This window comes from Notamacropus eugenii, chromosome 3, assembly GCF_028372415.1.
Source record: "Notamacropus eugenii isolate mMacEug1 chromosome 3, mMacEug1.pri_v2, whole genome shotgun sequence".
NCBI classification, from domain to species: domain Eukaryota; kingdom Metazoa; phylum Chordata; class Mammalia; order Diprotodontia; family Macropodidae; genus Notamacropus; species Notamacropus eugenii.
In genome coordinates, this window is record NC_092874.1 from 434555407 (window position 1) to 434571843 (window position 16437).

Below are 16437 nucleotides of genomic sequence, written 5' to 3' on the forward strand. Positions count from 1 at the left end.
TTCCAACCTCACTGACTCTTTGTGATGACTTGATTTATGTTGTAATATGATTCTGAGATGTGGCAATACCCAGAGTGGTGGGGGAATGTCAAGAGGAAGGGAGACAGGGGATATCTGCCCCAGAAACTTGATTAGAAATCCTTCTTTGTGGCATAGAATAAGAAAAACACCTGGAAGAAATGTGAAACACTCTCCTCTTCACCCATATATTTTGTCTGGTTAATGCCGACTATCTGGATGTAAATATCTGAATGGCTGACACTTCCCTACACACACATATCTTTTGAATCTAAGTGTCAGCCATCACAGACAGTTAATATTTCCCATTCTTATACAGAAGTATAATAAAAAGATGAATTTATTATGAAAGGAATGATTTAATTAGATACTGAAAAATCTTTTTAGTATCTCTTGGCCAGTGGTAAAATGTTTTCAAATGAATTATGTTTTGAAATACGCCCAGTGATTCTCATGCACTGGGCATCATTGACTGCTACAATGGGCAGTCACCAGCCACTTACCAGAATCTTCGTGGTATAAGCACTGTTGATGGCAATAGCATTCACCAGCAGTTCCATAGTTTGGGAGTTGATGGCGCTGGGTTCTGGAATCTCCTTGTAGTGGACATCTCCAATGTATGCCTGCACAACAGTCATCCGGTTGGTGGTCAGTGTCCCCGTCTTGTCAGAGCAGATGGCTGTGGCATTGCCCATTGTCTCACAGGCATCCAAGTGGCGTACCAGGTTGTTGTCTTTCATCATTTTCTGAGAGAGAAAAAGAGAAGGAAAAACATAGCCTGCTCACAAGTGGTCAAGTGGCAGGAGCCTTGGTGCAGAAATAACTTTCATTATAGCAATGTAAAGGGAAGGGGCTGGATTCTAAGGAGTATGGCCAATCAAGTGGTTTTGTGATGAGTTAGTCTGTTTTCTTTCGATGTGTAAAATCTTGTGGAATGGGACAACATTATCAGCCTCAAATATGACTGATTGGTTTGCTAAGTAGTTCTACCACTTCTTAAATTCCTCATTTCTTCCTAATAACTGTTTCTCAATTCCCATCCTTTCATATACTTTGAGGCCTTCAAGCTAGCAACACACAAGAAGTAAATAAAAATTTAAAATCTCCATTATTTATTATGGGACTGCTAAAATTATGTATAGGATCTGAAAAAGTGGGCACATAATAACTTACAAATCTGTCATGAGTAAGGGACCAGTCTGTACCTTAGAGTTGATAGCACTTTTAATCTTGTTCTATATGGCATCTTTTCTTAATAATTATTACACAAGGGTAGAAATTAGATCTATTAGTATTAGTTATATTATGCTACTCATTTAATATTTAATATTTGTCTTTTTTGGCATGGGAAAACAATATTTGTATGATCATGTTCTTTTTTTTTTATCTCCCCTTGAGGAGAGCCTGTCTTTTGGGTTCAAGTAGCTATTTACAAACAGCCCTACCTACTTGGTGGCAGATACTAGAATTCCAAAGATAGTGCATATGAGGAAATAATTAGCCTCTAGAGGGCTGCATATTCAAACCTATTAAGTGAAAGCAAATACTATACTGTCTGACAATGAATAATCTACCTTGGTCAGTATTGGCTACCTCCCAGGGGATTGGGCCAAGAGGGACTAATATACATGAGAGCTCTCCATGGTATGAGCTATAGTACCAACAGATATAATCTGGGTGGGAAGTAAACTCAGTTTGTGAGACTAATCAAGAATAAAATTAGTTGATTGGCCAAAAGAGGGCAGGTCTTACAGTAGTTTGCATTACATACCAAGCCAACAGGGGTCGGGAGGCGTATCTGGGGCCAAAAACAACACATAAGTAATGTTAAAGAGATAGGATCTGAAGGAGACTGACAGGAAAATGTGATCCAAGGACAGGCAAACATTTGAGAAATAGATTGTCCAGAAAAACCAACTTAAAAGCAAAGAGTCCATAACTAACATCTATCAGTCAACACACTGAGTTTAACTACTTGCATATTCTTGAGCTCTGGTTTGGCATGCCAATCCTGCTTTCCTATAACTTTGAAGGGACTGCAGCTATGGACAGCTCCCAAGACTCAGTTAGTGTTTCCCCAAAATTAAAAGGGTTATGACTAAATGGCAGCTAACAGGTAGGAATTTTGAACTGTGTCAAGTACCTATCAGTTATAGGCCTGGAAACATTTTAACTTGAGGACTGGATTACTGAAAAACAACCCCAGGTGGCAAGCCAACTTTTTCATGTTTGAAAAGTAGTAAGTAGAGAAATGCAGTTATAACTTGCTGCTTTGGAGGGCAGCTAAGAAATCAAAAAGAATTTTTCCCAGAATTCTGATGACTAGGGCACTATGCACTGGACTTTACTATTGGAGCTTGGGATTTTAGGGGGTAGAGTTTCTCATTATTCGATGTACTCTAAAAATGGTAGTGGTAAGTGTGTATAACTTACAGTAAGATAGCCTTTTTTGGCAACTTTGAAGAGATCTGTTTTCTATATGAAATTACAGCCAGGCACCCAAACCCAAGTCCTGGCTTGGTAAGTGGCTCTTGCCATGGACTTGGACGACTCTTACACCTTCCTTCCTATAAAATGGGGACAGGACTCCTTGCCTTTCTGAGAACATTTCTTCACCCACATGGGTGAAATCAGGGACAATATTAAGGTAAAAGTGTGGAGTACAGGAGCAGAGAATAGATAATATCCTGGAGCTGAAATTGGACCAGAGAACTGGAATTGAAACTCGCATGTCAATAGCCAAGAAAATTCCCCTGCCAACTCAGACAAATGCTGGTCCATCGAGTCTATTATTTGGCTAACTAGAGTCATCAGATAGATGTGAGGATATTATTACATTCTTTGGTAGGAGATAAAAAGACAAAGGTGAACCCCAGGCATCTTACTTTTCTTTAGAAACACATTTATTCATCTCTCATTCTTGAATCTGAATTTGGGGGGAGGCTCCTCCAATACTGAGACCATTGCCACCTCTCAAGGCTCTTGTTTCTCTAACTTGAATCCTTGCTCTATGAAGAACAATTTAATTTTGTCTTCAACTTACCTCTTCCAAGCTTCAAGGGGACCCTTGGGTTCCAGTATTATACTAGGATGAGCTGAATAATTCTGTGGAGCAAGAGTTGAGGCAGGGGCTATAGAAATGATGCTCAGAGCTCCTTTCTAAGGCAGGTGGAGAGGCTCTATGGGAAGGGGTTGGAGCTTCACATGCCCTCTCCCTGAATGACAGCAGTCATCAGCACACTCTTCTTAGCTGCTGCTGTGACCCCAGGCTCTTGCCAAGCCCCAAGACAATTGTCCCCATTGCCCACCATCTGAGAATGAGAAACACAATGTGCTACAGGGTACTGCATCACCCGATTGGCTCATCTTTGGGTCCTTTGCCCTGCTTCTTACCTTCACAGAGTAAGCCAAAGAGATGGTGACAGCAAGGGGGAGCCCTTCGGGCACAGCAACCACCAGCACAGTCACCCCGATAATGAAAAACTTGACAAAGTATTGCACATAGACAGGAGTACACTCAGGCAGCCAAGGCTTCTTGTTCACCACGAAAGTGTCCACGGTGAAGTAGAGCACCAGGATAATCACCGTGATGGCAGACATTACAAGGCCTGGAACACAGGAGAAGACCAACTCAAGGACATACCAGGGTCCAAGGCAGGGATGAATCACAGACTCTCAGCGTTCAAAATGCAGTCAGATGCTATGGAGTCCAGCTCACACCTAAAAGGAATCCCCTCTAGAATATCCCTGTCAAGTGGTCATAGAACCTCCAATTGAAGACCTTGAGAAACGGGGAACCCATGACAACCAGAGAATGTTCATTTTCCTTTTAGATAGTTCCAGATGTTAAGAAACTAATCCATACTTTAAGAAGAAAACTACCTCTCTGCAACTTCTCCCTGTTACTCTTAGGTCTATCTGTGGGAACAAGCACAAGCAATCAAATCCCTCTTCCACGTTAAGGCCCTTCAACCGCTTGAGGACAGCTAAGATGTTTCCCTTAATATCTTTTCCAGGCTAAATAGCTCTAATTCTTTAAACTGAAAAGATTTTGGGAGACTAGAAATCAAAGCTTGGCTTGAGGATTCTTTGCAAGAGAGGTAGGTCCTGAAGCCTGCTTCTCCTGAGCATGCAGAGCTCCTAGATCAAGTGTGAGAAAATGAGAATACTTGGTGGGAGATTAAGGCTTTATTCCTGGGTCTTTTTCTACTGGGAGTAGAGAAAAGAATACTTGTTCTGATCTAGAGGACTTGGGTCTTGACTTGTATGACCTTAGCCAACTCACTTCTTTGCCTCAGTTGCCTCACTTATAAAATTAAAAGGTTGGACTAGAAGGCCTTTAAGGTCCTTTCCAGTTCAGATTGAAATCTGATTAGGATAATATGTGCTGATCCCTGAACTGTGAAGGTGACATTCCCTGCCTCGATGCACTCCAGAAGGACCTGGAGATGTGCACTAGGCAGTGAATAGTTATCCTATTGCCCCTCCCTTTGCTTGCATGTTCTTCCTTCCCAAACCCTACTAATCCAGCAAGGCCCAGCTTTCACCTACTTCCAGGGCTACTTATTCTCATTGATCTTTCTCATTTCCAAACTCCTGTGGTATTTATGAGCTAGATCATGTAATCCTTTATGTAGTCCCTCACAGCCTCATGTCACTTTCTATCCCTTCATATATGTATGTTAGACTTACATTGTATCTCTAACTAGAGTATAAGTTCCTTGAAGGCAGGAACCATGATTCCTTCTCTCTTTTTGCCAGTGTCCAGCATCGAGTTCTGTGCTTTTATGAATCATTTGAAATAAGCAAGTCATTTCCCTGGAAGATGCCCACCTGAGAAGTCTTACATAAACACAATGGGCTCACATCACTCATTTTGATGACATTGTTCTGTCACTACCCACCCACCATGAGGGCCATTCTCTCAGTTTCACCTAAGTTTTCTCCTGTGAGATTCATAGAATCGTAGCCCTTTCAAGTCAACAGAGATCTTCAGGATTGTCTAGTTCACCCTTCTATAAAGACCCATAAACTGGAAACAATTTATCCAACGTCACACAACTTGCTGGTGGCTAAACTGGGATTAGAATTCAATCTTCCATTTCAGTCCCAGCTCTATCACCAACTGATTCCCATTCATCACAGTGCCTATGTTCTCCTAGCTCCTTTGGAGGCCAAAACAAGGTCACTTTTCCTGTGTGATTTATGAACTGGCTCCAAGGTAGCTCTCAGAGAGGAGCTCCAGAAAGTTTTTATGAGAGAGATATTACTGGGATGCCTTATCAGATATGTCACTCACTCCTAAGGTGACATTCATTTGCAGGCAGCAGCTCTGATGTAGTTTTTAAATCATCAGCCTCATTACTTTCTATTCATTCATAATTTCTGCTGAATGTGTCCCTCAGTGACTTCCAAGTGTGTCTCTCCTTTCCCCCTCATTGAATTAGTCAGTTTCTTCTGTAACTTGCTCCCAGGGTTTCAGATAAGGCTCTGTCCATACCGGGTACTGTTGGTTTCCTAAACAGGGTATTTTCGACCATGTTCTCATTACATGCCAATTAATGGATATTTTTGAGTACAACTTTGTGCTAAGCTCAACTCCATAGAGATGGTAATACTTGAAAGGATGGGCCAAGCCTCTCAAATAAATGGGATAAAGTTTATTCTGTGTTGCTGCCTAAGAAATAATGAAGATCAATGAGTGGAAGTTACATGTCCCTATAAGAGAGAATTTTCTGACATTCAGAGATGTCCAGCCATGGGATATGCAGTATCATGGAGGAATGTATTCATTAACTAATAATAAATATTTAGTAACTAATAACACTTACTAGTTATGTGGCTCTGGGCAATCATGTAACCTCTCTGAGCCTCAACTTCCTCAAGTGTGAAATTGGAATATATAATGCTAGTAAGTCCTTCCTGGCAGTGCTGGGAAGTAAATGCTCAGTAAACTTCAAAAGGCTAAGGAAATTGGGTTGGAATGGTAGGCTGGAGTAAGGCCATGGAAGGGCCTTGAAGACAGTGTTTGTCATCACCACATTCACCATCACAGAGGTGAAGCCTGATGCGTTTGTACTCCTTTGTGGCTGCTGAACAGTCAGAACTTGACAAGTGAGTCCTGGTCCATCAAGCAATAGCAATGCATCCCAGGTGCCAGGAAGGCCTGATGCCTGGGTTCTGCATGCAGCTGCAGGGTCCCCTGCTGCTCTGCCTTAAAAGCCACGTGTTCCAGGCCCTGCCTTACATGTTCAGAGCCTGGAAACTGAGCTCAAGATTGTCACAATGCTCCTCATTTAAATATAGTCAGCAAAGCCTGTAATCTCCTACTGTTCTCCAAACCATGGCTGCTAAAATTAGAGCTGAGGGGAACAGCACCTGCCGAAGAGGGGAGAAGCAAGGAGTTTGTGCTTAGTTTTCACTACAACTAGTGTCCGCATGGAGCCAGACAGAATAGGAAAATCCCTGGTAACTACTGGGATAAACTGACCTGGGTTGATACAGCACTCTGTTCCTGAGAGACAAAGCTGTGTTTTCACAAAAGACCTTCAGGAGACATGGCCCCCCATTCTTGTTTCCTTATCCATTAGTGGATCACTGATTTTCCTCATCAGTATAATGTGGATAATACTACTTTGGAGAGGTATTATGGTACAATGGAAAATATGATGAAGACTTGGAATCAAATCCCATTTCTGCTTCTTACTACTTATGTGACCTTGGGAAAATTGCTTCACTTCTCTGGAACACAGCTCTTCATCTTTAAGGTAAGAAAGCTGGACTACATGATTTCTAAGGTACTTTCTAAATCTAGAAGTATAACTAATGACCTTCCTCTTAAGAGTTCTTGTGAGAATAGCACTTAGCGAAGATTAGTACCCCTATTTGCCATTTAAAATACTTGACCTGCTGTTGCTGATGAAGTTGACATTATTGGCTGTCTGCTCAGAGTTTCATATAGCTTTCCATACAAAAGGGATTAATAAATGTTTGTTGAATGAATGTTGAATAAAACCTGATTGAGTGATGACTGGCATTTAAATGCAGTGGACAGCCAGGAAGATGAAGAGTGAAATAGAATTTTAAAATACAGTACACCTGCAAGATAGTCTAGACTTCCAGTACCATCCTCACAGTTAGAGCTCTCCAGGGTGCTGATACTAATATCTAGTTCTGCCAGTTAAATAGGCAAACTCTTTTCATCTCCCTTGTGTTCCACTTTAGAGTTCCAGTCCTTACAACTAGCAAGTTCATTATTATACAGGGTGCTTCAAAAGCTTTAGCAGATTAAAACTACATAAGACTTATGGAATACACTGTACAAAAGAGTTATTACTCCTTTCTTTATAATGGCAAAATCATATCCAATATACAATAAATTGGACTATATTACAAAGTGAGCTCCATAATCTGATGGATGGCCCAAAGCAGCATTGTTCTGGTGATCTGGTAGTGCAGTGGAATGGAAATAACCCTAGATATTGACTCAAAGGATCTGAGTTTTAATCCCATCTCTTTTGTTTCCTAGTGCAGTGTGACTCCAAGTCTTTTTTCCTCTTTTCAGTATAAATGCACTGTCCTGAACTGCAAAGTAAAAGGACAGGACTATATGATCCAAAGTACTTTTTTCACTCAAATTCCCATGGTTATAACACATTCCTCTCATTTGTGAATGCCAAAAAAAAAGAATATGTTCTCCAACCATTGAGTATATCACCTGTCATCTCTATGAGGAAGCTGAGGGTCATTTACATTGCACATAGAAATAGGATCATTAAAGATTTTTAGTTCTCATCATAAAAAAGTGAAACTTGCCAACACAATAGGAAAAGGATCTAAGTCTTGAAAAAGAACAAAGGTGGAAGTCAGCAGATATGTCTTTCAGTCATTCATTTATACAAAACAAATACTCCCTGGGAGTCTACTTTATCGAAGAGACACTGTGCAGTGTATTAGGGGAGACAAATGGGACTAAACCAAGTGTCTGCCTTCAAGGTGCTTACTGCCTAGCAGGAGAGATTATGATAAATGTACATATGCACAAATAATTATATTTTCTCCCTACTGAGATGAGAATACCTTTATCTCCTGTGTCTTATAATCCACCATGGAGAATTGAGCTACCAGGTCTGTTTGATATTTAACTCCTGAAAACAAGAAATGTGATCTCTGGCAAGGTAATAATTTGTTATAATTATAACAAAATTATACTATAATAAAATAATTAGGATTAAAACAAATCAAATAATTATTTATTAAGCTCCTATTGGGTGCAAGGCACTGGGTATACAAATATAAAGATGGGATTCTTTGCCCCCAAGGTGTTTCCATTCTCCTGGATATCCAATAAGGGTTACTTATAGTGAAACATGATCAAGAGAGGACATTGTGGTACCCATATTCATGTCTCCTGTCCTCTTTAGGTTTCTCTCCAGGTTTGATTGTTTTTTGCCTTCCTTTGTATCCCAAGAGCCTAGTTCAGTGTCGTACACATAGAAGGTGTTTAATAAATGATTCCTGAGTCACTATTCATTCCACTCTCCTTTGTACCATAGTTTTATACGTATGTGTGTGTGTGTGTGTATATATATATATATATATATATACACACACACACACACACATATATATATATGTACATGTATATGTATGTGTGTGTTCTTCCTTCCCCATTAGATTTCAAAATTCTTGAGAATGGAGCCTGTGTGATAGTTTCCATTATACTGCATCCTGCCCAGTGCTGTGCACTTAAAAAGCCTTTAATATGAACTGAATTGAACTAAAGCCAATATTTTTTTGATCAGATGTGAAGCATGCTGCTCTCTTCTCATCTTGTCCCTTCCTTCTCCCTCAGCTGGAACACTCACCTGCCTTGCCTATCTGCACAGCCAGCTTGGTGAGCTTCCCCTGCAGGACTGATTTCTCCTTCTTGTGCATGTTGGCCTTCTTCTTATCATCTCCATCTCCCCCTTCGGCACTCTTCAGAGGCTGCATCTCCATGGCCGCTGCCCCATCCTGCTGTTTGGCTACCAAAGCAAAATATACACCATCACCTTGAAGTCCAGAACCTCATTCTGCTGCATAGCTGTGATTTCAAGGAACTCCCCCCTCCCTGCTAGGAATGATCCTGAGGCTGCCCAGAGGGACCAGTGCCAGGAGGCAGGATAAGGAGTCCCCCAAGGGGAAGCACTATAGATCCAATAGTTGGGCTAGAAGACTGTGGTCTTCAGCAAAGGAGGGTGAGGCCATCTCAAGGAATCTGTGATTGATGGCCCAGGCAGAGCAAGGGATGCCACCATGCTTGGCCAATAATATTCTAGGGAACCTTGAAGGAACTAGAAGGACAAATGTGGTTTGCTAGTGGCAAGAGTTCACATTCCTTGTCCCACCCCATCCCTATCCTGCTCAGAAAGTCCATCGTATAGGTTATGGCCATTGGGCCCATCTTACATGATTGGAACTTGATCTCAGTCACGTGACTCAGGAGATATGAGTTCATTAATAAAGACAAGATCATTTGTCTATAAAGTGTTCAAGGCCATGATCTCCTAAATTTCCAAGGGTTCTAGCATAGATCCTTAAGGAAAAGTTTGGTATTCAGAGGGCCCAAAGGAGAGATCAATTCTAAAGCCTGGGTCTACTAGGAATTTGGGAAGCAGCAAAGGCATAAGTATCCAACCCACTTAATTCCTAACAATCATCTTACCCACTGAAATGGAAGCATCACTGGCCTAGTGGCATAACACATTGACTTCTATCCAAAATGGCTTGTTTCATGAAGCAGATAACAAAAACCATGTCTCTGCATCCCATCCTGAGCAAATTCCCATGCTTCTCTCATTCAGAAATGAGAATAGAGACTCAAGCTGTGCCTCCAAAGCAGCACTATAGCCTAGGCTGAGCTTTCATGTCTGCTCTTAGGACATCAGGTGATGGCCACCAGGGATGAGAGAAATCAAGGAAAATTATTCCCTATCCTTTAGTTCCATCCTCAGGCTTCCTGCTATCCTGTTTTTTCAATCCCCAAAGTCAATCTCAATCACATTCTCAATAAGGAAGACCTGGTTGATGCTCAGACATTATATCTGTCCCTGGACCACACTGGGTCATAAACAGCTTCCATTCAGATAAACTTACAGAACACCAACCAGAGCCCCTAGTCAAACTAAGTAAATAGAGGCCTGGGGAAACTTGATGCCTGGATTTCTATGTGGCTCATACTTGGATCATCAGCATCTGTTCAAGTCAAGTCTGAGTAACAACTACACCCACTAAAAATGCCACACATCCTTGATAGGTATGTATGTGTCTGGAAGATTGGCCTTCACTATGAAGTCAATCTCTTTCCACTCTGCTTTTAAGTTCACATTCTTAGGAAGGGGGCTTGGGCCACACATCACATACCACAACCTGGTTAAAATGGAAGGGTTACCTTTGCTCTGGCTGGTGTCCATATTGCCATCCTGCATTTTACCTACATGATAAAGAATTTTAACAAACAACAAAGAACAGACAATATATGGTCATCACACAGACAGAACACTGTGATGGACATTTAAATCAAAGACTGGGTAATGAACTGGTTTCTGGGATATCTCTTGGTTTGTGACTTGTGAGAGTACATATCTAGCTAAGTCCCACACAGGAAAAAGGGAGACCATTGTATATCCCCTTGGACTTGTGCAACATATTCCCATTCAGATGGGGTCTATGTATGTCTTTCTTTGGCAAGTGATGACTATCGTCCAAGGAATAAGACCCTCGAATGAAGTATCTGCTTATCTCTAATATGATATACAGATACCTTTAAATATCCCCATGGTAACTAAAAAGTTTTACCAAGTTTATTAATTTAAGATTAGTATGCCATCTACCTCCAAAAGGATTTGAGGTAGCTTACAGATGAAAACAGAGAGCAAGATAAGACAAAGAGAAAAGAGAGCAAGGCCTACATGAAGAAAGAAGAAGGAGGAGATATTTTCAGGAATCTGAATTAAGTAGAATATAACACCTGGACAATAAAAATAGCTCTAATTTTCCTGGAAAATAAGGCAAAAACTGAAATAGACTATGAATTTTTCATCTTTCTGATAAAAGAAAAGCAGGCACATTTCACTTTTGAAGTTTTTTGTCATGGTTATTGATTTTTGGGGGTTTTTGCTCCTGAACTGGGACAAGTTATAGTTTGGAGAAACATAATTCCTAGTGGATTCAGAGCAGGGTACTATGTGCAGCTACCTACTGAACAGCACAAGTGACTGCTTGAGATTTCCCTCTTCCTTCCTGGTACCTTCAGTCCCCCTTGTACAGAAACTCACGAGCAGTGAAACAGCCAGAGGATGAGAAACTGAATGGAGAATTAAAATATAGACATAGACATATATACACACACAGATGGATATAAATGTGTATATACACATACATACACATATATGTATATAGGCAAGGGACCAGGATTCTCCATATACTGGCCAATGAGCCAAAGGATAATTGAAAGTTGCCTGTACACACAGCCTTCTCTGTCTGCCACTGCATCAAGGCATGACTTTGCTGATAAATAGCTATGATGATGATGTTTTGTGGGTTTTACTTTGTCACCAAATGGACAGCTGTTCAGAAAATGTCAGCACTAAAGAGTCCATGAGTAATTGCTGCCTGGATTGCTTCTACTCCTTAATCCATCAAGTTTGGTAGGCCAGAGCAGGGGGAGGCTATTGCCCTGGCTGGCTCATTTGTCACAACAGCTTCCCACTATTTTCTGTGGCTCGAAACTATAAAGTGCTTGTCACTTTTTCTGAATCTTGAAAGGGAGATGACAGCACTATCTGATATATTCCCAAGCAGGCATGAACTTTGCACTTCTTACTGGATGCAGACTGACCACCAAAGAAGATGCCACATTAGGTACTCAAGATGGGATCAATTTGCCATGAGGAACAGGGCAAGAGAGAAGCATTGGATAAAGGAATATGGGTAATATGACTGAAATGTGCAGGTTACTCACTTAAGTAACACTGTTACATTGGGTGGGGAAGCCTGAGGTCACACAGACAACACATTCAAAGTCAAGGTGTATACAGACAAACAAACCAAGGCCCGATATCAACCTAGCTAAAAGGAACACATCCTCCCCATCTGGCTGATCCACCAATATCATGAGACAGACCCTCCTAGTTACCAGTGACATGAGAAGCATGATGGTGGAGAGAAGAGGGTGTGAGACTGGTACTCAAGCTGGGATAGTCATTCCATTAGGACATGGTCACAGAAGTGAAAACTGACTTAGCTGAGAAGGGACCATGTATGACTCTAGAGAGGGGGATCAACCTCAGTTAACTAATTAATGAGCTACAAGACAAAAAGATTTCTTTAATTTCAACTAAGTCACTTGTACTTCTAGCCAATTAGATGTTAAGTCTCTAGCACCTTGCATTTGTATATATCTTTTAAAGACATTTCCTACACGTTATTTCCTAGAGCAAGAAGAGGCTTTAGAGACAATCTTGTCCTACTCTCTCATTTGACAGGGGATGCTAAGACCCAGAGAGGGGAAGAGACTTGCCTAGAGTGACACAGCTAAGAAATCTCAGGTCTGGGACTTGAACCTAATCCTTTAACTCCAATTTCATCCTTTCCCCACTGTGCAACACAGCTTCCTCTACTCAAAAAGTGATATAAATTTAAAAGCTGAAATGATAAAACTAAAGAGATTATTTTTCTATTTAATGTTTTAACTTTAATTTATTTCGATGTCTGCTTTTGCATCTGTGACAGTTGACAAAAATCTGCCACAAGGGAAATTTCTTAATTATCCAGGCATTAGGAGGACACTGTGTGGCTATCTCCATTGGCAGTCTTCAAAAACAAAAGTAGGAAAAGAGCCTTTCTCTTCAGTGTCTGGTGTCCAGTCCTACCCAAATGGTACTAGGACATGTGTCCAGGAATAGTATCTGGCTGACATCACTTTGCTCATCATCACAGTCCCCTGTGGCTTTCCTCAGATCACTTCTTCTCCGAAATCCTTAGTTACTGCCTTTGTAAATTGACAGTATTGGATTAGATGACCTCTGACCTCCTTTCTAGTTCTAAATCTATGATACAACATTTCTATACTTCCTCCACTAAATAATCAGAATACAGGGAGTGCAGGTTTGCTAAGTGGTTTCTCAAGTGCTCGGGGGTCTTTTGGAAAGGATCAATTCCCCAAGGAGTTCCATTTCCCAAAAGACTCACTGGAGATGGGCATGAAAAGAAACAAGAAAGGAAGTAGTTTCATTATCCAAAGGACCCCAGATCACTTCAGGGTTGGCATGGATTTGATGTCTGAATGCCAAGAAATAAGCCATCCTGGGCTTTGTTTAAGCCTTAATAGTTCAGAGATATTCATGAGATGAGACACGGGAGAAAAAAGGACAAGCTACTGACAACTATTTTCCAGTCTATCTTTAAGGGAAGCAGTCCCATAGAGACAGGCCAAATAAAACATAAGAAATTCATGACGCACTGGATACACTACCAGAACAGGATTCAGAAGACATGAATTCTGGGCCTTCACACTAATTGTGTGATGAGACCTTGGGTAAGTCAAGTAAACTCTGGGCCTCAGTTTTACTATTTATAAAACTCCAAATGATATTACCTGCCTAACTTCCAGGGAAAGAGCTAGCATGGTATGGGGGAGAGAGGACATGGCTAGAAGTTACTGTGAAAAGGCTTTAAATCCTGCCCAGGATGTTATAATAATGCTGTGACTCTAGACAGGTCACTTAACCAGGCAACTCTCTAAGACAGTAAGTCACAGAGAAAATGCCAGTTTACATACCTAAAGGGGATCTCCACACCAGAAATCTCCTATATGTTTGAAAACAGTTCTGGTCCGAAAGCAAAACAAAATACTTCCAAAATGATAAATAAATTTTATCAAATGTTTTACATTTCTAAGAGGTTACTGCTTATTCCCCAGTGACACCTGGGAATTCCTTTTTTAAATGGTCAAACATTCAGAGTTGGTAAAGAACCACAATTTGACTCCAGGATGTCCTACGCAAGGAACCCTCCCTGCAAGGAACCCATCAAACCACTAAGGATGATGCAAGAAAAAGGAAACCCTTGATGGACTTCATCCTTCAGTGAGACATTGGAATCCTCTGGCATGCTCTCATCTGTCATAGAGTAGCCTCCTCCCGTTTTCTCTTCCCTCCAGAAAGCTCCAGTCTCTTATCAAAGAGTTAAGAGTATAAGTATGTATGAGGAAGGAATTGCTTCACTTCTCCTCTAGATTCTGCCATCCTTTTAGTATGACAATTCCAGAGGTGAATTAAAATAATCATGCTTGCAAAACAAAACTAAGCCTGTCTAGGAAAATGGACTTCAGCTCATGATTTTAGGAGCTACAAAGGGCTTTTGTTGCCACTGCACAGTTTCTGATTAAATAATTCAGGGTGCTCATTAAGACCAATTCATTAATTTCATCATTTATTCCCAGTGCTACCTACATGGTCATGAAAATACTGGTAAACATATATTCTTTTAGGAAGATAAGAGGCTGGGAGAAGTATGTGTGACCAGACAAACTCTGCTAAACATTTGCCTGTTTAGGGGTGGAAACAGGAGCTAGGGGAAACTTTCTTTAAAGTTATGCCATTTTCCAAAAAACCTAGAGTTTATTATTCACAGTTCTCTTTAGTTCCCATTTAGCCAAAATAACCACTTCCTCAAACACTGCCAGGCTCTACCAGAAGGAGGACCAGTCTAGTCTGGGACAGAAGAAGAGCTCTGTTTCTGATCCACTATGACTGTCGATGAAGCTATCCACATGGAAGTGGGCCTGGTGAGAGACAAATGTCATGGTGCAAGGGGACAGAGGCCTGAGAGCCTCCATTTGTCCCTGGGATAGGTTTTGCCACAGGCCCCATCCATGGGCAGCTCTAACAAGCTAAGAAGAAAACTTATGAAGTTAGAAAAACAAGGTTAGGATAGCCTAGGAAGTTGCATAAGGATTGAAAAGCTGAGCTTTGAAGCAAAGGAAACTGGATGTTCTCTTGCTGGAAGCTGGACAGCTCTGGGCAAGAGATTCTTAGGAGAGGTGAGTCACCTTTCTCTATTGTCTACATTCATTCCCATCATTCTTAGCTTGGTACTAAAATGGACTTTGCAGGCTACTCAGGTCAGATAGCCTAATCCCACACTGGAAATCAAGATCATATTATTGTCTCCAACACTAACAGGAAATTCATCATCTGTGTGTTTGGGGGAAGGGAGGGGAGGAAAGGGTCCGACAGAATCTTCATTACATTAGAATATGCACTTCTAACACTCACCCTTTGCACAACTGAATTAAGACCCTTAAATCTCAGCATTTTAATCCTGAATAGCTTCTACTATAAATGGACTGCCCTCCTCCCTCAAATCCACTATGCTACCCAAAGCCACAGGTAAGAAGCCCAGGGTCTTACTCTCAGTTCCTCAAACATAAATACGTGGTCTTGGGCCTTTAAGGAGAGAACAGTGGCAGGCTAGAGGTGGAATGAGGTTGGAAAGAGGTGGGGAGTAGGAGAGATCCTGGCACTGCTGATAGCATCTCTGCAGGCTAGATCCTCAGATCCCAATAACCATTCACTGGGTATTACACCACTGACTCTTCCTCTATCCAAGACTACACATCCTAGACTGCTTCCAAAGCCACATACAGCTCATGCCCCAAACATCTGGGTCTCCACCCGTGGATGCACTGCCTTGCATACACATTCCTTTAAGAAGGAATTTCATGCTATTTTGCTGAGTCATAATGTGGTAAAAGGCATGGCACTCCCTAGCAGAAGAACCAAGGAGAGAGTTTCCTTTTCTGTGAGCTTTGATCTTGGGCAGAAATTGAGCTGGAGCTTGTAAACTGCCCCCATGAGAATGAGTTTCCTGTAAAGCTTTTACTCCCTGATGCTCTGTTTCTCAAGCTTTTTATCAACTTCAAGAGCTTCCTCCCATGCTTTTAGCATGCTCACCACCCCCAGAGCCCCCAAATTCAAGGTGAGTTTATGCTAACTGAAGCCTTCCTGAATAGCTGCCCACTCCCAAGCAGGGAACCAGACTCCACAGCATACTGCAGTCACAAAGGGGATGAGATCAGATCAACTCCCAAAATAGCATTCTAAATATAATCCATGAGGCCTTCAGTTCCCTCTTGTCTTCAGGGGCCATGTATCTTTAAGGAGCTACTGAGCTGCCCTTCAGTACCAGAGGGACTCTCATTTTCTCTTCCTGAAAGTGGGCATGTCCAAAGGTAATTCTGCTGCTAAACACAGCTGCCACTGGCAGAGAGTACATCACACACCCTATTCTTCCCCCATTCCCCCCTGCCCCATTTAAGGAGGCAAGTGTTGAAGCCAAAGGAAAGCCTAGATTGTTTCCCTCCTCTGGCTGACA

The 16437-nt window shown here is 41.5% G+C and overlaps 1 protein-coding gene across 8 annotated transcripts in view; it reads right to left on the reverse strand.

Moving 5' to 3' along the window:
• ATP2B2 (ATPase plasma membrane Ca2+ transporting 2) overlaps positions 1 to 16437 on the reverse strand; it is a 666717-nt gene that overhangs the window by 89077 nt on the left and 561203 nt on the right. For all 8 annotated transcript variants that reach the window (XM_072598490.1, XM_072598492.1, XM_072598495.1 and 5 more), the window contains 4 exons: positions 10451 to 10492; positions 8886 to 9044; positions 3412 to 3626; positions 522 to 764 (listed from right to left, as the gene is read on the reverse strand). In XM_072598490.1, the coding sequence (XP_072454591.1) occupies positions 522 to 764; positions 3412 to 3626; positions 8886 to 9044; positions 10451 to 10492 (659 nt within the window). The remainder of the gene's footprint in view (positions 1 to 521; positions 765 to 3411; positions 3627 to 8885; positions 9045 to 10450; positions 10493 to 16437) is intronic.